Source organism: Trichomycterus rosablanca, chromosome 7, assembly GCF_030014385.1.
Source record: "Trichomycterus rosablanca isolate fTriRos1 chromosome 7, fTriRos1.hap1, whole genome shotgun sequence".
Classification (NCBI taxonomy): Eukaryota; Metazoa; Chordata; class Actinopteri; order Siluriformes; family Trichomycteridae; genus Trichomycterus; species Trichomycterus rosablanca.
In genome coordinates, this window is record NC_085994.1 from 33754198 (window position 1) to 33768839 (window position 14642).

The following is a 14642-nucleotide window of genomic DNA, read 5'->3' on the forward strand; positions in this document are numbered from 1 at the left end:
CTTAAATGTTAGTTTTGTTGAAATTCAGCATTTAAAAAGGATTGGCATGTACATATAACATATAATATTGTTCCTTTATTGTCTTTAGTACATATTTGTACACATTTGCACAACCATAAATCAGAAAAAGTTGAGACAGTAGGGAAATACACATAAAAATGCACTATTTCTTAAAATGAACAATACACAAATACAAAATAACTGTGATTTGCGTGTATAACAATGTCATTACTTGGCAACCCATCACTGAAAAGCGATACAGCTCTGGTTTGAAAAACATCACCACGCTTTTAATCGATCAGATTGTACTGCTGATGTTTTTGCGTGGATCTGATTGGGTAAACACGAGACGCTCTGACCAATCAGAACAAGCGAACTGCAGTACACGTGAACAGACTGCCATGTGATGATCATATGATCTGTGTTCGTGTTTACTGCTGGTCCGGATGTTCATTTTCACTATAAAGTTCAGGAACGCGTTTCTCACACTGATGTGTTTTACTGTCTCTCTAAACAACAGGATTAATCTGATAGTGAACTCGTACTGAAGAGGTAAGTGCAGATTTATACAGATGCACACATCTACAAATACAGATGTTATTATTATTATTGTTTATCCCTATATAACAGTTAGAATGTGACTGATGGGATGTGTAGTTGTTCTGCTGTACTGCTGAAGAGTTTCACTGTGTTTGTTACACTGCTCCATTTTTATGTATTTATTAAATCTGACTATTTAAAAGAGTTCTGTAATTTTTATTCACATCAGCAGATTTTTCTCATCAAAACTGTATCATTCAGCTGACGCGCCAAGTAACGGTAAGCAATTACACACTATGTTCTTCTTCTTCTTCTTCTTATTATTATTATTATTATTATTATTATTATTATCATTATTTAGGGTTAGTCCCTGGGCATTTTATTTTATTATTATTATTATTATTCAGGGTTATTCCCTGGGCATTTTATTATTATTATTATTATTATTATTAAATATTCTTCTTCTTATTATTATTATTATTATTCAGGGTTAATCCCTGGGCATTTTATTTTATTATTATTATTATTATTAGGGATGCACCGATATGGGAATTTTGGGCCGATGCCGATATCCGATATTATACACGTACTTATCAACAGATGCCGATGCCGATATACACATTTATAACTTACAGAGAGATCAGACACCCCCGATTTACATTATAAACAAATGTACCATTTATTTGCATAACTTTTTAGCTTTCAACCAACTGTATGCAAACAATAAAATAAAAGGTGTCTCCTGAGAAAATTATTAGGCACATTTAGTTAGCTAACTGGTTCTACACAGACTGGTCACCACTTTAAAATAAAATAGATCTATTCAAACTAATAATATATAAAAAAAAATTTAAAAAGTGATCTTAGCCGCTCAGGTGGCGCAGCGGTAAAAAGAAACGCGCTGCAACCAGGGCTGGATTCTGAGAACGTGGTATCGAATCCAGCCTTGCTTTACCGGTTCGAAGCTGAGTGGCTATATGAGCAACGATTGGCCGGTTGCTCATGTGGGGGGTGGGACAAAGAACCGGATGTGGGTCTCTCTCTGTCAGAATGCGATTGCGTTCTCTGCCGGCTGATTGGAGGCGCTTACACAGAGATGGGAGAGGGTGCCCTTAGGGTGTGTCTCTCCGCATGCAACGCTAGGTGGCGCCAAACTCGTCAATGTGTGGGTGGCAAAGATGCATCTGGCTGCTGCTCGTGTTTCGGAGGGGATACGGGTTAGCTTCAATCACCTCCGTCAGGGCAGGGTTCGGCATAGACAGAGAGGAAGCACGATGCTAATTGAACAATTGGATGCGCTAAAAGGGGAGAAAAAGGGGTAAAAATAAAAAAAAATGTAAAATTAAAAAATAAAAAAGAAATCTTCCATGTTTCAAACATTCTTTCAAATGCCACAGATAGTGCAGAGCTTGTGTGTGAACCGGAGCATTCTTGGGCGTGCAAAACTGCCTTCTGTAATTCAAAACTGTTGTCTACCCACTGCGCGGTTAAACTCGGAATACTCACTGGACTCACATCAGATGTCCAGATGTCCGTGGTAAGGCTAATGGAGGACACATTATCGTCAATGAGCTTGTGAATGTGAGTCGCTACCAAGTTGTGTAGCTCCGGTAGGGCTACGTCGGAAAAGTAACGACGGCTAGGTATGGTGTAACGTGGCTCAAGATGCTCGAGCAGCCGGCGAAATCCAATATCCTCCACAACAGAGAACGGCTGATCATCGAGAGCGATGAATTCCATCACCTTTGCTGTAATAGCTGTAGCTTTTGGGCTGTTTTTGTCAAATTTCTTAAATTTCTGAAGGAGTTGGTCAACCGGCTGAGTAGCTGCAGATTTTGCTGGCGTGCGCGGTGCTGTGCGAGTCTCCTCTTTCACCGTGAGGAACTCTGTATATTTGTCAGGATGGTGTGCCTTCAGATGTATAATTAAATTTGTGGTGTTGAAATTTCTTACTTTGCTCACTCCACGCAAGACGTTAGTTGAGCAAGTGTTGCAAACTGCATGCTTTATGTCATGCTCGCTCACTTTGGAAAAACTTCCATACCACAGACATTTTTGCTGCACTGCTGTAGCGCGGCCTGCGTCACCCCGTCTTCTTCCGGCAAATAATAAATGTGTCGGCAAATATCGGTTTGAAACATCGGCCAAATCTAAGCATCGGCCCGATGCCGATTGTTCTTAAAAAATATATTATCGGCAGATACAGATAGAATTCCGATATCATCGTGCATCCCTAATTATTATTATTATTATTTAGGGTTATTCCCTGGGCATTTTCTTTTATTATTATTATTACTATTATTGTTATTATTATTTAGGGCTATTCCCTGGACATTTTGTTATTATTATTATTATTATTTAGGATTGTTTCCTGGGCATTATATTTTATTATTATTATTATTATTATTCAGGGTTATTCCCTGGACAGCACACATTCGCTGACTCAAACCAGTTTTATGCAACAGCACACCTTCAGCAAATAAATAAAAATGATGCACAAATAAATCCAGAAAAAATATGGTAATTTATATTACATGTAATAATAATAAGTTACATTTATATAGTGCCTTTCTTATAATCAACAAAACTTTAACAACTGTTTACAGGAGAGAAAACAGGTATGTTTTAAGTTTTAAATGAAGAAAGTGAGGAGCAGAAATGCAGAGATTGTGGTAAAGAGTTCCAAAATTTTGGGGCCATGACTGAAAGATCTGCCCTTTGCTGAGACCAGTCTGAAATTAGGAATGGCAAGAAGACCAGCATCAGGGGACCTGAGTGTATGGGCAGGGCAGTATAAGTGTATATCACATGAGTTCATTTATATCTTGAACAAAACCTGGAATTTGATAACGGAGGTACACTTTGTTTTTGCATTAGACTGGCCCAAATCTAAGTGCCACAGACTCTTGTTGCACTTTACCAGCTGCACCACATTAGTCACAGTGTTTATTGCAAATGGAAATAACAAGCTGATGCACTTTGTCTTTCCATTAATTTTCTTTGTTTGCTCCAGGTACTTATTTAGTTCATTTAACTGCTAATGTTATTTGCTGAGCATTGAAGTGAGATGTGCACAGTCATTAGTTTTGTATCCAGGACTTTATATCCAGGTCAGCGCTTTTTCTTTTCTGTGCATGATCACACCAGTTACAAACGTCCTGACTCATCAGAATTTTGTTTTCATGTCTAACATTATAACCTTATTTTGTTAATCTTTACTCATTTGCACATGCTCATTTTATTGTAGAAGAAATTGAGGTATAATATAATTTTATATATAATAATGTTCATAAAACCTGATCAAAAAAATTCATCACAAGGTGCATTTTAAAGTTGTGGATATTGTGGTTATATAGTAATTACACTGTACTTGTTCTTATTATAAAATATGTCAGCTGTTTTGTTGGTACTTTTTTGTTTAGCAAAATAACAGAAATCTATGTTTGTATTTCCAAATATAGAGTAGTTCAATGGTTACGGTACTGGACAAGCAATTATAAGGTTGCTGGTTCAAGCCTCACCACTGCCAGGCTGCCTCTGTTGGGTCCCTTAGCAAGGTCCTTAACCCTTAATTGCTTGCATTTTATACAGTCACAATTGTAAGTCGCTTTGGATAAAAGTGTCAACTAAATGCCATAAATGTAAATGGCATTGTGGCAAGAATTTGAAGGAAAAACTTGCTTCTTGCACAGGGGGACAGTAATACTGGAACAGGAAAGGACTATCCCTAAACTGTTGCTGCAATGTTGGAAGCCTATAATTTCTTTTATATAATTGATTTATTACACCTTTTAGCAACTGTTGTGGCTGAAACGTATGAACTTAATATTTAAAAGTGATGTCTCCTACTTTTGTCCCTATAGTGTATTTGTGTAAATGTGTGACTGATATAATAATGGTTGTGCATAAATTGAACACCTGGTTATTTGGTTTCAGGTCGGACGATGGCTGCAATATTAAAACAGTACCATAAGAGAATACAGACTGAACTGGATAGAGTTGTGGATTTCTGGCTAAAATACTCTCCTGACGAGCAACATGGGTAAATTATTTTATTATTTTATCTGTAGAACAGAATAAGGTAGAATACCATCCTCAGTGGCTAAAATGTAAAAATTAAGAAGAATAAATAAATGGTTACAAATAGTTATTAACAAGTTCCTTGTTAAAATTATTCCAATAATTTCTCTACTATAAGTTTTATGATTCATAATTGTATAGTTATATGTAACTTTATGGAATATTTATTCATGAAAGTACTTCATGGTGGCTAAGTGGGTAGCACTGTCGCCTCACAGCAAGAAGGTCCTGGGTTCGCTCCCCAGGTGGGGCGGTCCGGGTCCTTTCTGTGCGGAGTTTGCATGTTCTCCCCATGTCTGCGTGGGTTTCCTCCGGGTGCTCCGGTTTCCTCCCACAGTCCAAAAACATGCAGCCAGGCTAATTGGAGACACTGAATTGTCCTATAGATACCTAGCCACTAGGATGCATAAACCAGTGCATTGTAGTGCCGGTCCCAAGCCCGGATAAATAGGGTGGGTTGTGTCAGGAAGGGCATCCGGTATAAAAACTGTGCCAAATCAATAATGCGAATCACGATCCGCCTAACAGGAGCAGCCGAGGAAATAGATTCATGAAAGTACTTAAAATTGCAGGTCATTATTTCTTGATTATTTTTAGTATAAAAATATTTTCCTAAGCCATGTTCTTGCCACTAAATTTATTCTGCTGTTCAGTCTGGGATGCTACTCCAAAAGACATGTGGTGTTTTATGTTTGATGTTATATATTTTTACTCTGTGTAGAAGCTGTTTGGAATTTACCCTGTGTGTTCATTAAAAAATAATAATTCCTGCTTACTGACTAGTCTTAAATTGTAGATTGTTTAGTTGATTAATTAGTAAATTTATTCAATAAAGTATTCTCTGATCCTTATCAGAGAATACTTTAGTGAATTAATTTACTAATTAATCAACTAAACAATCTACTCCACAACTGGGGCCAAATAATGCTCTTCCACTAGTTGTTGGCAATATCATGTAAGGACATGATATTGCCAACAACTAGTGGAAGAGCATTATTTGGCCCCAGTTGTGGAGCACAATTCAACCTTGGATCTACATTGACATCCTAAAGTCAATTCATAATGTCATAAGGGTCTGAAAGCATTGCTGGAAATTTGACATGACATTTTAGATCTCAGCACCAGCACTGTGAAAGAATGTTGGTTTTTAATCAGAGAGCAGTGGTCTAGGGCTTCAGGGAGCTCCTATGGGGGTCTTAGAAAGATTTTATCTATGTAAAAATAATATAAGAAATATAAAAATGAATAACCAAAGCTGAACCTAATTTAATAATAAATATTAATGGCTTTTTAATCTTTGCGTCTTCATTTCTGACACAGTGGGTTTTTTACCTGCATTGGAAAAGATGGGAAGATCTACGATGAACTTAAGTACGTGTGGTTACAGGGCAGACAGGTAAGAATATCACCTAATCTTAAGTCTCTAAACAGAAGAGGTTTAGAGGTTTTTATTTGATCTGACAAATGAGCAGATTAAGTAGGTTGTTTTGGTAAATCTCTGTTGAATGGCTCCTTTTAGGTGTGGATGTACTGCAGGCTGTACCGAACCATGGAGAGATTTCACCGGCCGGAGATCCTTGAAGCTGCAAAATCAGGTTTACCATCTTATTTGTACAGTTTTGCAGAACATAGCAAACTGTTGTTAGAAAATAAAACAAATGTGTTTGTAAAAATGGGGGACGTTTAGTGCATGATGTTACATTTTTAACACCAAATATGAAAATGCATTTTAATAGTAAATGGGATGCAATACTTCAATACATAAAGTGATTACTTACACTGTATAATACATTTTATATTTACTTTACAGGCAAACTTAAATATTATTAGAAATTAACATCTGATCATTTTGTTTTCAGGTGGAGCATTTCTGCAGAAATTTGCTAAAGTTCAGCCCTCCACCGGTCAGAAAAAATGTGCATTCTGTTTGACGAGAGATGGTCGAGCTTTGAAGGTTCAGAGGACGATCTTCAGCGAGTGTTTCTATGTAATGGCCATGGATGAACTGGCTAGGGTGACAGAAGACCCAGCGATGCAGGTAAAACCTTGTTTGACTGTTGAATACTGGCCCTAATCTAATTGGTGCTTTCTAGTTATATGTGTTCTTAATATACCTGATAGGCGGATGCAGAGAGTATGATGGATCAGTTGGTGCACTGGGTCCGCAACGATTCATCGGGCCTGGGTCGGCCCAAGCTTCCCGGTGATCAACCGGTTAACAGCATGGCAGTTCCCATGATGCTCTTGTGCCTGGTGGATCAGCTGACGGAGGGTAGAAAGGAGCTTAAAGGGAAATACAGAGAGCTGGGAGACTGGTGTGTCAAACAGATACTGCAGCATGTACAGGTGAGTGAATGATTTAGTGATGATTTGAGGCTAAAGTACACAAATCCTTGCTCAGCTAAAGCTACAAATGACTTCAATATTTTTATTTAAAAGAATAAAGAAAAGTGTTTATAAATCAAGTCTGTAATGTAAAAAAAAGTAATTGCCCCCTTTCTGATTTTCTGTCATTGCATGTTTGCCACAAATTTTAAGAAACATGAATTAGTTATCCAACATTAATTCCTCTTTGTGGAAGACATGCTTATCGAAAACTCAATTAACCAGTTAAACACATTTACTAGGTAAGAATAATGTTTGGATAATTAAACATGATCAGGTTTCATTTCAGTTTGCCTTGTAGATTTGAAATCCTATTTGTCGTAACCTGTACAATTAAAGTTCTTTAGTACAGCAGTTTAAAAGAGTTGAGAATGGCTGCTCAGGTGGCACAGCGGTAAAAACACACGCTGGAACCAGAGCTGGGATCTCGAATGCATCGTATCGAATCTCAGCTCTGCCTGACGGCTGGGCTGAGCAGCCACATAAACAATGATTGGCCTGTTGTTCAGATAGGGGTGGAATATTAAGCCGGATAGGGACTCTCTCATAACTAAAGCAGATACGACCTCTGCTGGCTGATTGATGGCGCCTGCACAGAGACGAGGAAAGAGTGCGCTGATCAGGGTGTGTCTCTCTGTACACAGTGCTGATCCGCATTGCACTCGTCAAGTGTAGGTGACAAAATGCATACAGCTGCTGCCCACGTGTCGCAGGGGGTGTGGGTTAGCTTCGTTCTCCTCAATCAGAGCAGGGATCGGCATTGGTGGAGAGGAAGCATGACGCAATCGGGCAATTGGATGCACTAAAAGGGAGAAAAAGGGGAGAAAATGCATAAACAAAAATAAAAAAAAAGAGTTGAGAATAAAATGGAGGCTATAAGACACCACAGTAAATGCCATTTTCTTCAAATAGAGGACAGTTAAACAGCGTTGAATAAACGCTGTTTATTTAGTTACCGACCTGCTGTGTTTTTGCTCAAGCTTATTTTATGTAATGTTTTATTTAATAATCTGAAATCACTAATTGACAGATATATAAAAACAAAGAGGGCAAGATGCAAAAAGAAAACAGGACCGTTACTGTTGCACAACTATATTCAATTGTTTCTGGGTCTGATTGTTCTTTTATAGCTGAACATCAATAAAATGTAATAATTCAATATTTATTTAATTAGAGAGTTAATACTGGCTATTTTTACGTGCTAAATCCTGAGGCTTCTGGTATTTTTGTTTCAGTGTTTGAACAAAGTCTTGCTTTGTTAGCTTACAATGTATTGGCACTTTGTCCAGTGTATTACTGCCATAATTAAAAGGACAACATTTTTGTATCTAATTAGAATGTATTGTATGTTTCTAAACCCATGTCATCAGTAAACATACATTTCTAGAATGCAGTGTCTTAAATGCTCTTTTAATAAAAGCTCTTGTTTTTACTCGTTTAGAGAGATGGAAAGGCTATTCTTGAAAATGTCTCACCGAATGGAGAGGAACTACCAGGTTGCCAAGGAAGATTGCAGAACCCAGGTATTATACCCAAACTTACAGTTTCTGTCTTTTGCAAAGCTGTTGTAGGACTTTTATCTGATGGTAGAAATAGGGACAGATATGAATTTATACTAGAAGTATTAATACATAATCAGTTACTACTTAGAAGATGTAGATCCAATAGAATGTTCCTGGATGTGTACATGGTGCACGTGATAAGAAGTGCATCACTTGCATTGTATGAAGTCCAAAACCCAGTTCTAGCTGATTTAGACCAGTTCCTATGTTCTAGCTAAAAAAAAATTTCTGTTAACAGTGGAATCCTCCACTGTCCTACAAGATCACCAACGAGATATACACCGACCAGGCATAACATTATGACCACTGACAGGTGAAGTGAATAACACTTCACCTGATTATCTCTTCATCACGGCACCCACTTCATCACCTGTTAGTGGGTGGGATATATTAGGCAGCAAGTGAACATTTTATCCTCAAAGTTGATGTGTTAGAAGCAGGAAAAATGGGTGAGCATAAGGATTTGAGTGAGTTTGACAAGGACAAGGACCAAATTGTGATGGCTAGATGACTGGGTCAGGGCATCTACAAAACTGCAGCTCTTGTGGGGTGTTCCCAGTCTGCAGTGGTCAGTATCTATCAAAAGTGGTCCAAGGAAGGAACAGTGGTAAACCGGCGACAGGGTCATGGGCGGCCAAGGCTCGTGGGGAGCGAAGGCTGGCCCGTGTGGTCCGATCCAACAGACGAGCTACTGTAGCTCAAATTGCTGAAGAGGTTAATGTTGGTTCTGATAGAAAGGTGTCAGAATACACAGTGCATCACAGTTTGTTGCGTATGGGGCAGCAAAAGGGGGACCAACACAATATTAGGAAGGTTGTGTCTGGGAAAAATAAACACCCTTATACACTGATCAATGTTATCACATTCACAGAGCCTCTGTGTGAGACTCTGTCGGTGTGATCCTTCTCTGCAGACAAGATAAAACTCTTTTCTACTCACAGTCCAGGTTTTGAGGTATTTTATTAAAGGTTTTTCCACCACAGACACCAAGTACAAAAAGGTATTTATGTAAGCATTGCAGTGCTAAAACTATTGTATTCACCAAAAAGTCTCTCAAACAGTTTGGGACAGTGTCCTGTTCTGATAGGACAGCAAAAGTTAAATATTTTGCTACACAACAATCATTTTAACTATTGGCCCACCATGCTGACCCCAATACCAAGTAACATTAAAAATACTGTCCATGGCAATTACACTTATTCTGCAGATGCGGTTTAAGGAGTTTGGAATAAAAACACTTCAGGATTCCTTTAACAGAGATGTGTTTACCAGAAGTAAGGCATATAAGGAAGTCAAACAAAGACTCATTTACATGTAACATTTACTTTATAAGGTTCTGTGTGCTGCAGGTCATGCTCTAGAGGCTGGGTGGTTCCTGCTGCAGTATGCAAAAGCACAAGGTGATAAAGAGCTGCAGAAAGTTGCTGTGGAGAAGTTCATGGAGGTTCCTTTTCTTACTGGCTGGGACAAGAAACATGGAGGACTTTTTTACTTTCTGGATGTCGATGGGCACTGTCCTACCCAGGTTCTAGTAACCTCTAACAACCTCTCTAATACAGCTCATACATGAATGAATGAATGATTCTTTTCGGCTGCTTCTGTTAGGGCTCGCCATAGTAGATCGTTTATCTGCATGTTTGTTTTGGCACAGTTGTTAAGCCAGATGTGCTTCCTGACACAATCCTTTTATTTATCCGAATTAGGGACTGGCACTAAGTTGCACCGATACTACATAAGGATGGGATTACACCTAATATGCACTCGCATGTTATTTTCGTTCATCTAGAGCAGGGTTTTCAAACCCTGCAAGCCAAAAACAATGGGTCACAGAGAATAATAGTAATAATTAAATAAACAAATTTTAACAGCAACATAAAAAACAAATGAACTTGTAAACGAACGCCCCCTTGTGAAGGCTTTACATTACACCTTGTAAACCACAGTGTAAACTACAGGTTCAATTCAGTTCCCAGGTGCAGCGGTCTGGGTTTGTTCTGTGTGGAGTTTGTGATCTTCCCTTGTCTGTCTGTTTTTTTCCAGGAGCTCTGGTGTCCTCCCACAGTCCAAAGACATTCAGTCAGGTTCATTAGGGCTGCTAAAATTTTCCTAGGTGTGAATGTATGTGTGAATGATTGCCCTGTGATGGACTGGTGACCTGTGCAGGTGGTTTGTTGTACCCACCGTGACCCTGAAAAGGATAAAGCGGTGGCAAAACAGACTGAATGAATTTTCTGACTAAAAACACAGACAATGTTTGAATAAATTAATGAATGAATGACTCATTTTTTTGGTCTGTAGTTAGAATGGAATATGAAATTGTGGTGGCCACACTGTGAGGCTCTCATCTCTTATCTTATGGCCTACGAGCACTTCAGAGACCCAGCGATGCTGAATAGATTCGCACAGATCTATGACTACACCTTCACCCATGTGAGTAACATACATTTATATGTGATATGATTCTGTATTTAATAAAAAACAGACCTAAGTAAGAACCTTTATGACCCAGTGTCAACAATATCAGTACACTTATATTGGTTGACATGGCTGGTCATATCCACTTTATATATACGTGTACAACATGGATGTAATAAAGGTTTATTTGTGTTTATGACATTATGGATACCTGTTGACCTTTTCTCCTACAGTTTTCTGATGAGGAGAATGGAGAGTGGTTCGGATATCTGAGTCAGCACGGGGAGGTAGTTCTGGACTTTAAAGGGGGGCCTTTCAAGGGTACGTATTTTTAACAACAACAAAAAAAAAACACATTTACCATGGTACATAAAAATACATTTTAAGATTTGAAACAGGTGCCAATGGAAATAATGGTTGGAGTTTGTTTTCCTTCTTTTTATAACAGTATAAACAGTGGGTAACATATTCACTCACTTCTGTATTTGTTATCTTATTTGCCAGTTTCTACACACAATGTATCTTGGTTTTTTTGCATATGAATATAAACAAAATGTATTTATAACCATTAGCACAGAATTGCAAATGTTCAAGTTCTAAGTTTTAGGAAAGTAAAGCATTAAACAAATCTGACTCCGTTGCTGCAAAGGGAAGCAGAATTTGATTATTTGATGTATTTTTTTCTGATGCATACAGGGTTCTTCCATGTTCCTCGATGCCTGTACATGTGTGAGAAGATGCTGGATCATCTGCTCGCAACGGCAGAATCCTCCAAATAATGACTGATCACTTAATCACTTTTATAACTGTGCAGTAATTTTTTTTCTAGAGAAACAATATCTACCATAACTTTATTCACTAAGGACTAACCATGCAAGAGCTTTATCTAATAAAACTAATCAGTAGGTTAACAACCAAGACCTGATAACACTAATTAAACAATTAATACGTGTTCTGCGAGTGGTTATTAACACATGGAGCCACTTTAGCACTTTGTGGGTAAGATCGGACAACACTGTATTAGAGATTATATATGCACTAACTCTCCTAATCAGTTCTGTTTTGCATTTCTTTGTATTAACATTTTATTCAAATACTTACCTATCATGTAAATCATTAAAAACTGCATCTGTTTTGGAGAAAACGTCTCCCAACTTTCTGATCCAGTATTTATAATGATTGACTGATTTTAGATTGCAGTTTATATAATATAAATAGTTGAAAGTCACTGAGGTGAAGTGAAAAGGAAAGTAAATAGCAACTTTTATGTCCTAAAAATGAGGTAGCTGTCTGTATAACACCAGGCTAAAGTCAGAGGTTTACACACACACACACAGTATGTACAGAAACATCATTGCAGTTTTGGGATTTTATTGACTGACATCAAGGGAGTTTCATATACAGTATGTACTACACCACCAGCAGGATATTTCGCCACCGGTTGGCTGGGCGCCATCTAGCAGGAAATTGGCCACCGTGGCCACCGTGTCTGCTAGGGCGGGATGACCAGGCTATGTGGGTGGGGTCTTCAAAAGCTGTGCAAGGACCCTGATTAGCAGATAGAGAGGCACCTGTGCAGAGTGCATGGGCGAAAAGAAGGGGTCCGCTAAGGACTGTGCACGGGTCGGAAGATGCATTCGAACGCATTCAGGGATCCCCAGCAGCGGAAGAAAACTTGACTAGGCTACATGGGAGAAAATGCATAAATAAATAGAAAGAAATAATAATCAAATTTAAAAAAAGAAAAAAAATTGATTTGATGTTTGGGAAAAAAAACATTATTTGTAGTAATTAATAATAATAATAGTAATAATAAATAATAATAAATGATACGGTTTATTATTGTTGTTTGTTATTGTTATTATTATTATTAACACAGAAATAAGCTGTTAAAGTGCCTCAAGGCGCTTGGTCACTGCCCAGAAGCAAATATTTGTGCCATTGTAAGCAATCATGACACCAGACCCTTTAACACGATTGTAAAATCAATTTATATTAGTAGTAATGATGGTGGTGGAAACAAGTGACAACTTTATACCTAGTTTTTTGTTTTCTTTTTTGTATAAATCAATAAAACACACTTCTTTGGGTTTTCTAAAATAACTGGTACAAAAATACATGTTTTTTTTTCCATGTCAAACGTTGACACAGCCAGCTTTTATGCAGATATCTTTTATGTTGAAGTGTGTACACATTTTTAAGGACCCTTTATTTGTTTTAATACAGCTGCTGACTTCCCTGTGCCCGTATAATTACATTTTGTTTGATTTTAAAGAGGTTGAAAAGAAAAGAAATAGACCTGCCATGAATTACAAACTGTTGGAACAAAAGTGACCCTGTCTACAGCCAAACAAGCTTTATATCATAATGGACTTAAAAGCTACTTTTAAGAACTAATTCTGTTCTGATATAATTAAGACTTTATTTTCTAAGCAACGTAATTGATTTATTCTTTAAACTTGAAACATATTAGGTCTAAAATAAATGAAATAAAAACTGTATATTAACAGTACTAATTTGCTTTGGCACTTTAATACACAGCATGTGTGGTTAGTGGTTGTGTTGTGCTGTACTAAATATAATTGCACACTGCTACATTTTTTAAAGGAAAATTTACCCTGCCATCTTGGCCACTTGTCTAATAAATGTTATTGTTGTTATGCTGGAATCGGAAAGGCTGCAGGAATTAACCATGCTTATATATGTTAATAACATTTCATAAAATAAACAAGTTACTGTATGTTAATTACTTGTATTTTATCCACTTCTTACTTACATAACTCACTTCTTTTGACTTTGTATTCATAGAACATTCCCATATCATGATGCTCCCATCTCAGTACTTTGCTATGGGTATGATGCATTTGAAATCGTATGTACAACCCTTCTTTTTCTGAACAGGATCAAATTTTTCTTCCCAACCATTGTTCTGATTTGTATGAAAATTCAAGTTCTGCATCTCTGTGTTTGTATCACCAACTTTTTGTCATTCAAATTCTAAAAAGATTATTGTGGTGCATTTCATTGCTCTGTTGTTACCACTGCTTTCAGATCAGCCTGCCACTCTTTTTGATTAACTCCTGGCTTTTTTCTTACTTCTCTCAATAAAATTTTTCTAAAAACACATGATGAAATTGTGTGTGGCGCACCATCTGGGAAAGCATTTTTGGTACAATTAAATTTTCCTTTAACATCACATAGTTGAATGAACTTTACTTCTCCATGCAATGTCAGAGGCATGTAGGAAATTAAAGGAAACATCTAGTTTATTTTAGCCAAAGGGAAAATAATAATAACAATAGCTATTTTATAATAGCTATTAGGGCAAAGGGTGTCCTAACCTTTTCCTTAGTAGGAGTTTGCATTTTTCTGTTAAATTTTGCTATGTCCATTTTAATAAAAAAACTAAATATTTATTGTGGGGTTCTATTTTGTTACATGGCTAGGTATTATATAAATATTGTCAACTGCTATCATTTGTCATTCGGCCTGGAAATCCAATGCTGTGTATGTTAAAGTTCTAATCTAGAAGAACATTCAATGTCTGGCTTTAGAAAAACACATTTTAAATATTCAAATTGCATGTAATGTTAATGGTAAAAAGCACATAACATTTTAGCTGAGATCTGTTCTTAAACTGGTTTATGTCTATAGGAATTA

At 37.3% G+C, this 14642-nt stretch overlaps 1 protein-coding gene across 2 annotated transcripts; it reads left to right on the plus strand.

Annotated features, from left to right (window-relative positions):
* Positions 1-476: 476 nt before the first annotated feature.
* Positions 477-14403, plus strand: renbp (renin binding protein). 2 transcript variants are annotated; one of them, XM_062999261.1, is made up of 12 exons: positions 477-552; positions 770-819; positions 4477-4582; positions 5941-6016; positions 6140-6215; positions 6480-6658; positions 6742-6966; positions 8447-8528; positions 9917-10092; positions 10866-10997; positions 11216-11303; positions 11679-14403. In XM_062999261.1, exons 3-12 carry the CDS (start codon positions 4485-4487, stop codon positions 11759-11761), a joined length of 1215 nt encoding a protein of 404 aa, XP_062855331.1. In that variant the 5' UTR covers positions 477-552; positions 770-819; positions 4477-4484; the 3' UTR covers positions 11762-14403. The 2 variants fall into 2 exon arrangements, with proteins under 2 accessions (XP_062855331.1, XP_062855332.1); XM_062999262.1 differs by lacking the exons at positions 10866-10997; positions 11216-11303; positions 11679-14403 and adding an exon at positions 10608-10851.
* The last annotated feature ends 239 nt before the right edge of the window (positions 14404-14642 follow it).

Excerpts from the sequence above, each read along its gene's own strand:
- renbp (XM_062999261.1), top strand. The coding sequence starts at position 4,485 with ATGGCTGCAATATTAAAACAGTACCATAAGAGAATACAGACTGAACTG. Across the intron at positions 10,093-10,865 it reads ATGGGCACTGTCCTACCCAG|TTAGAATGGAATATGAAATT; the intron begins GTTCTAGTAACC and ends TTTGGTCTGTAG. Across the intron at positions 10,998-11,215 it reads ATGACTACACCTTCACCCAT|TTTTCTGATGAGGAGAATGG; the intron begins GTGAGTAACATA and ends TTTCTCCTACAG.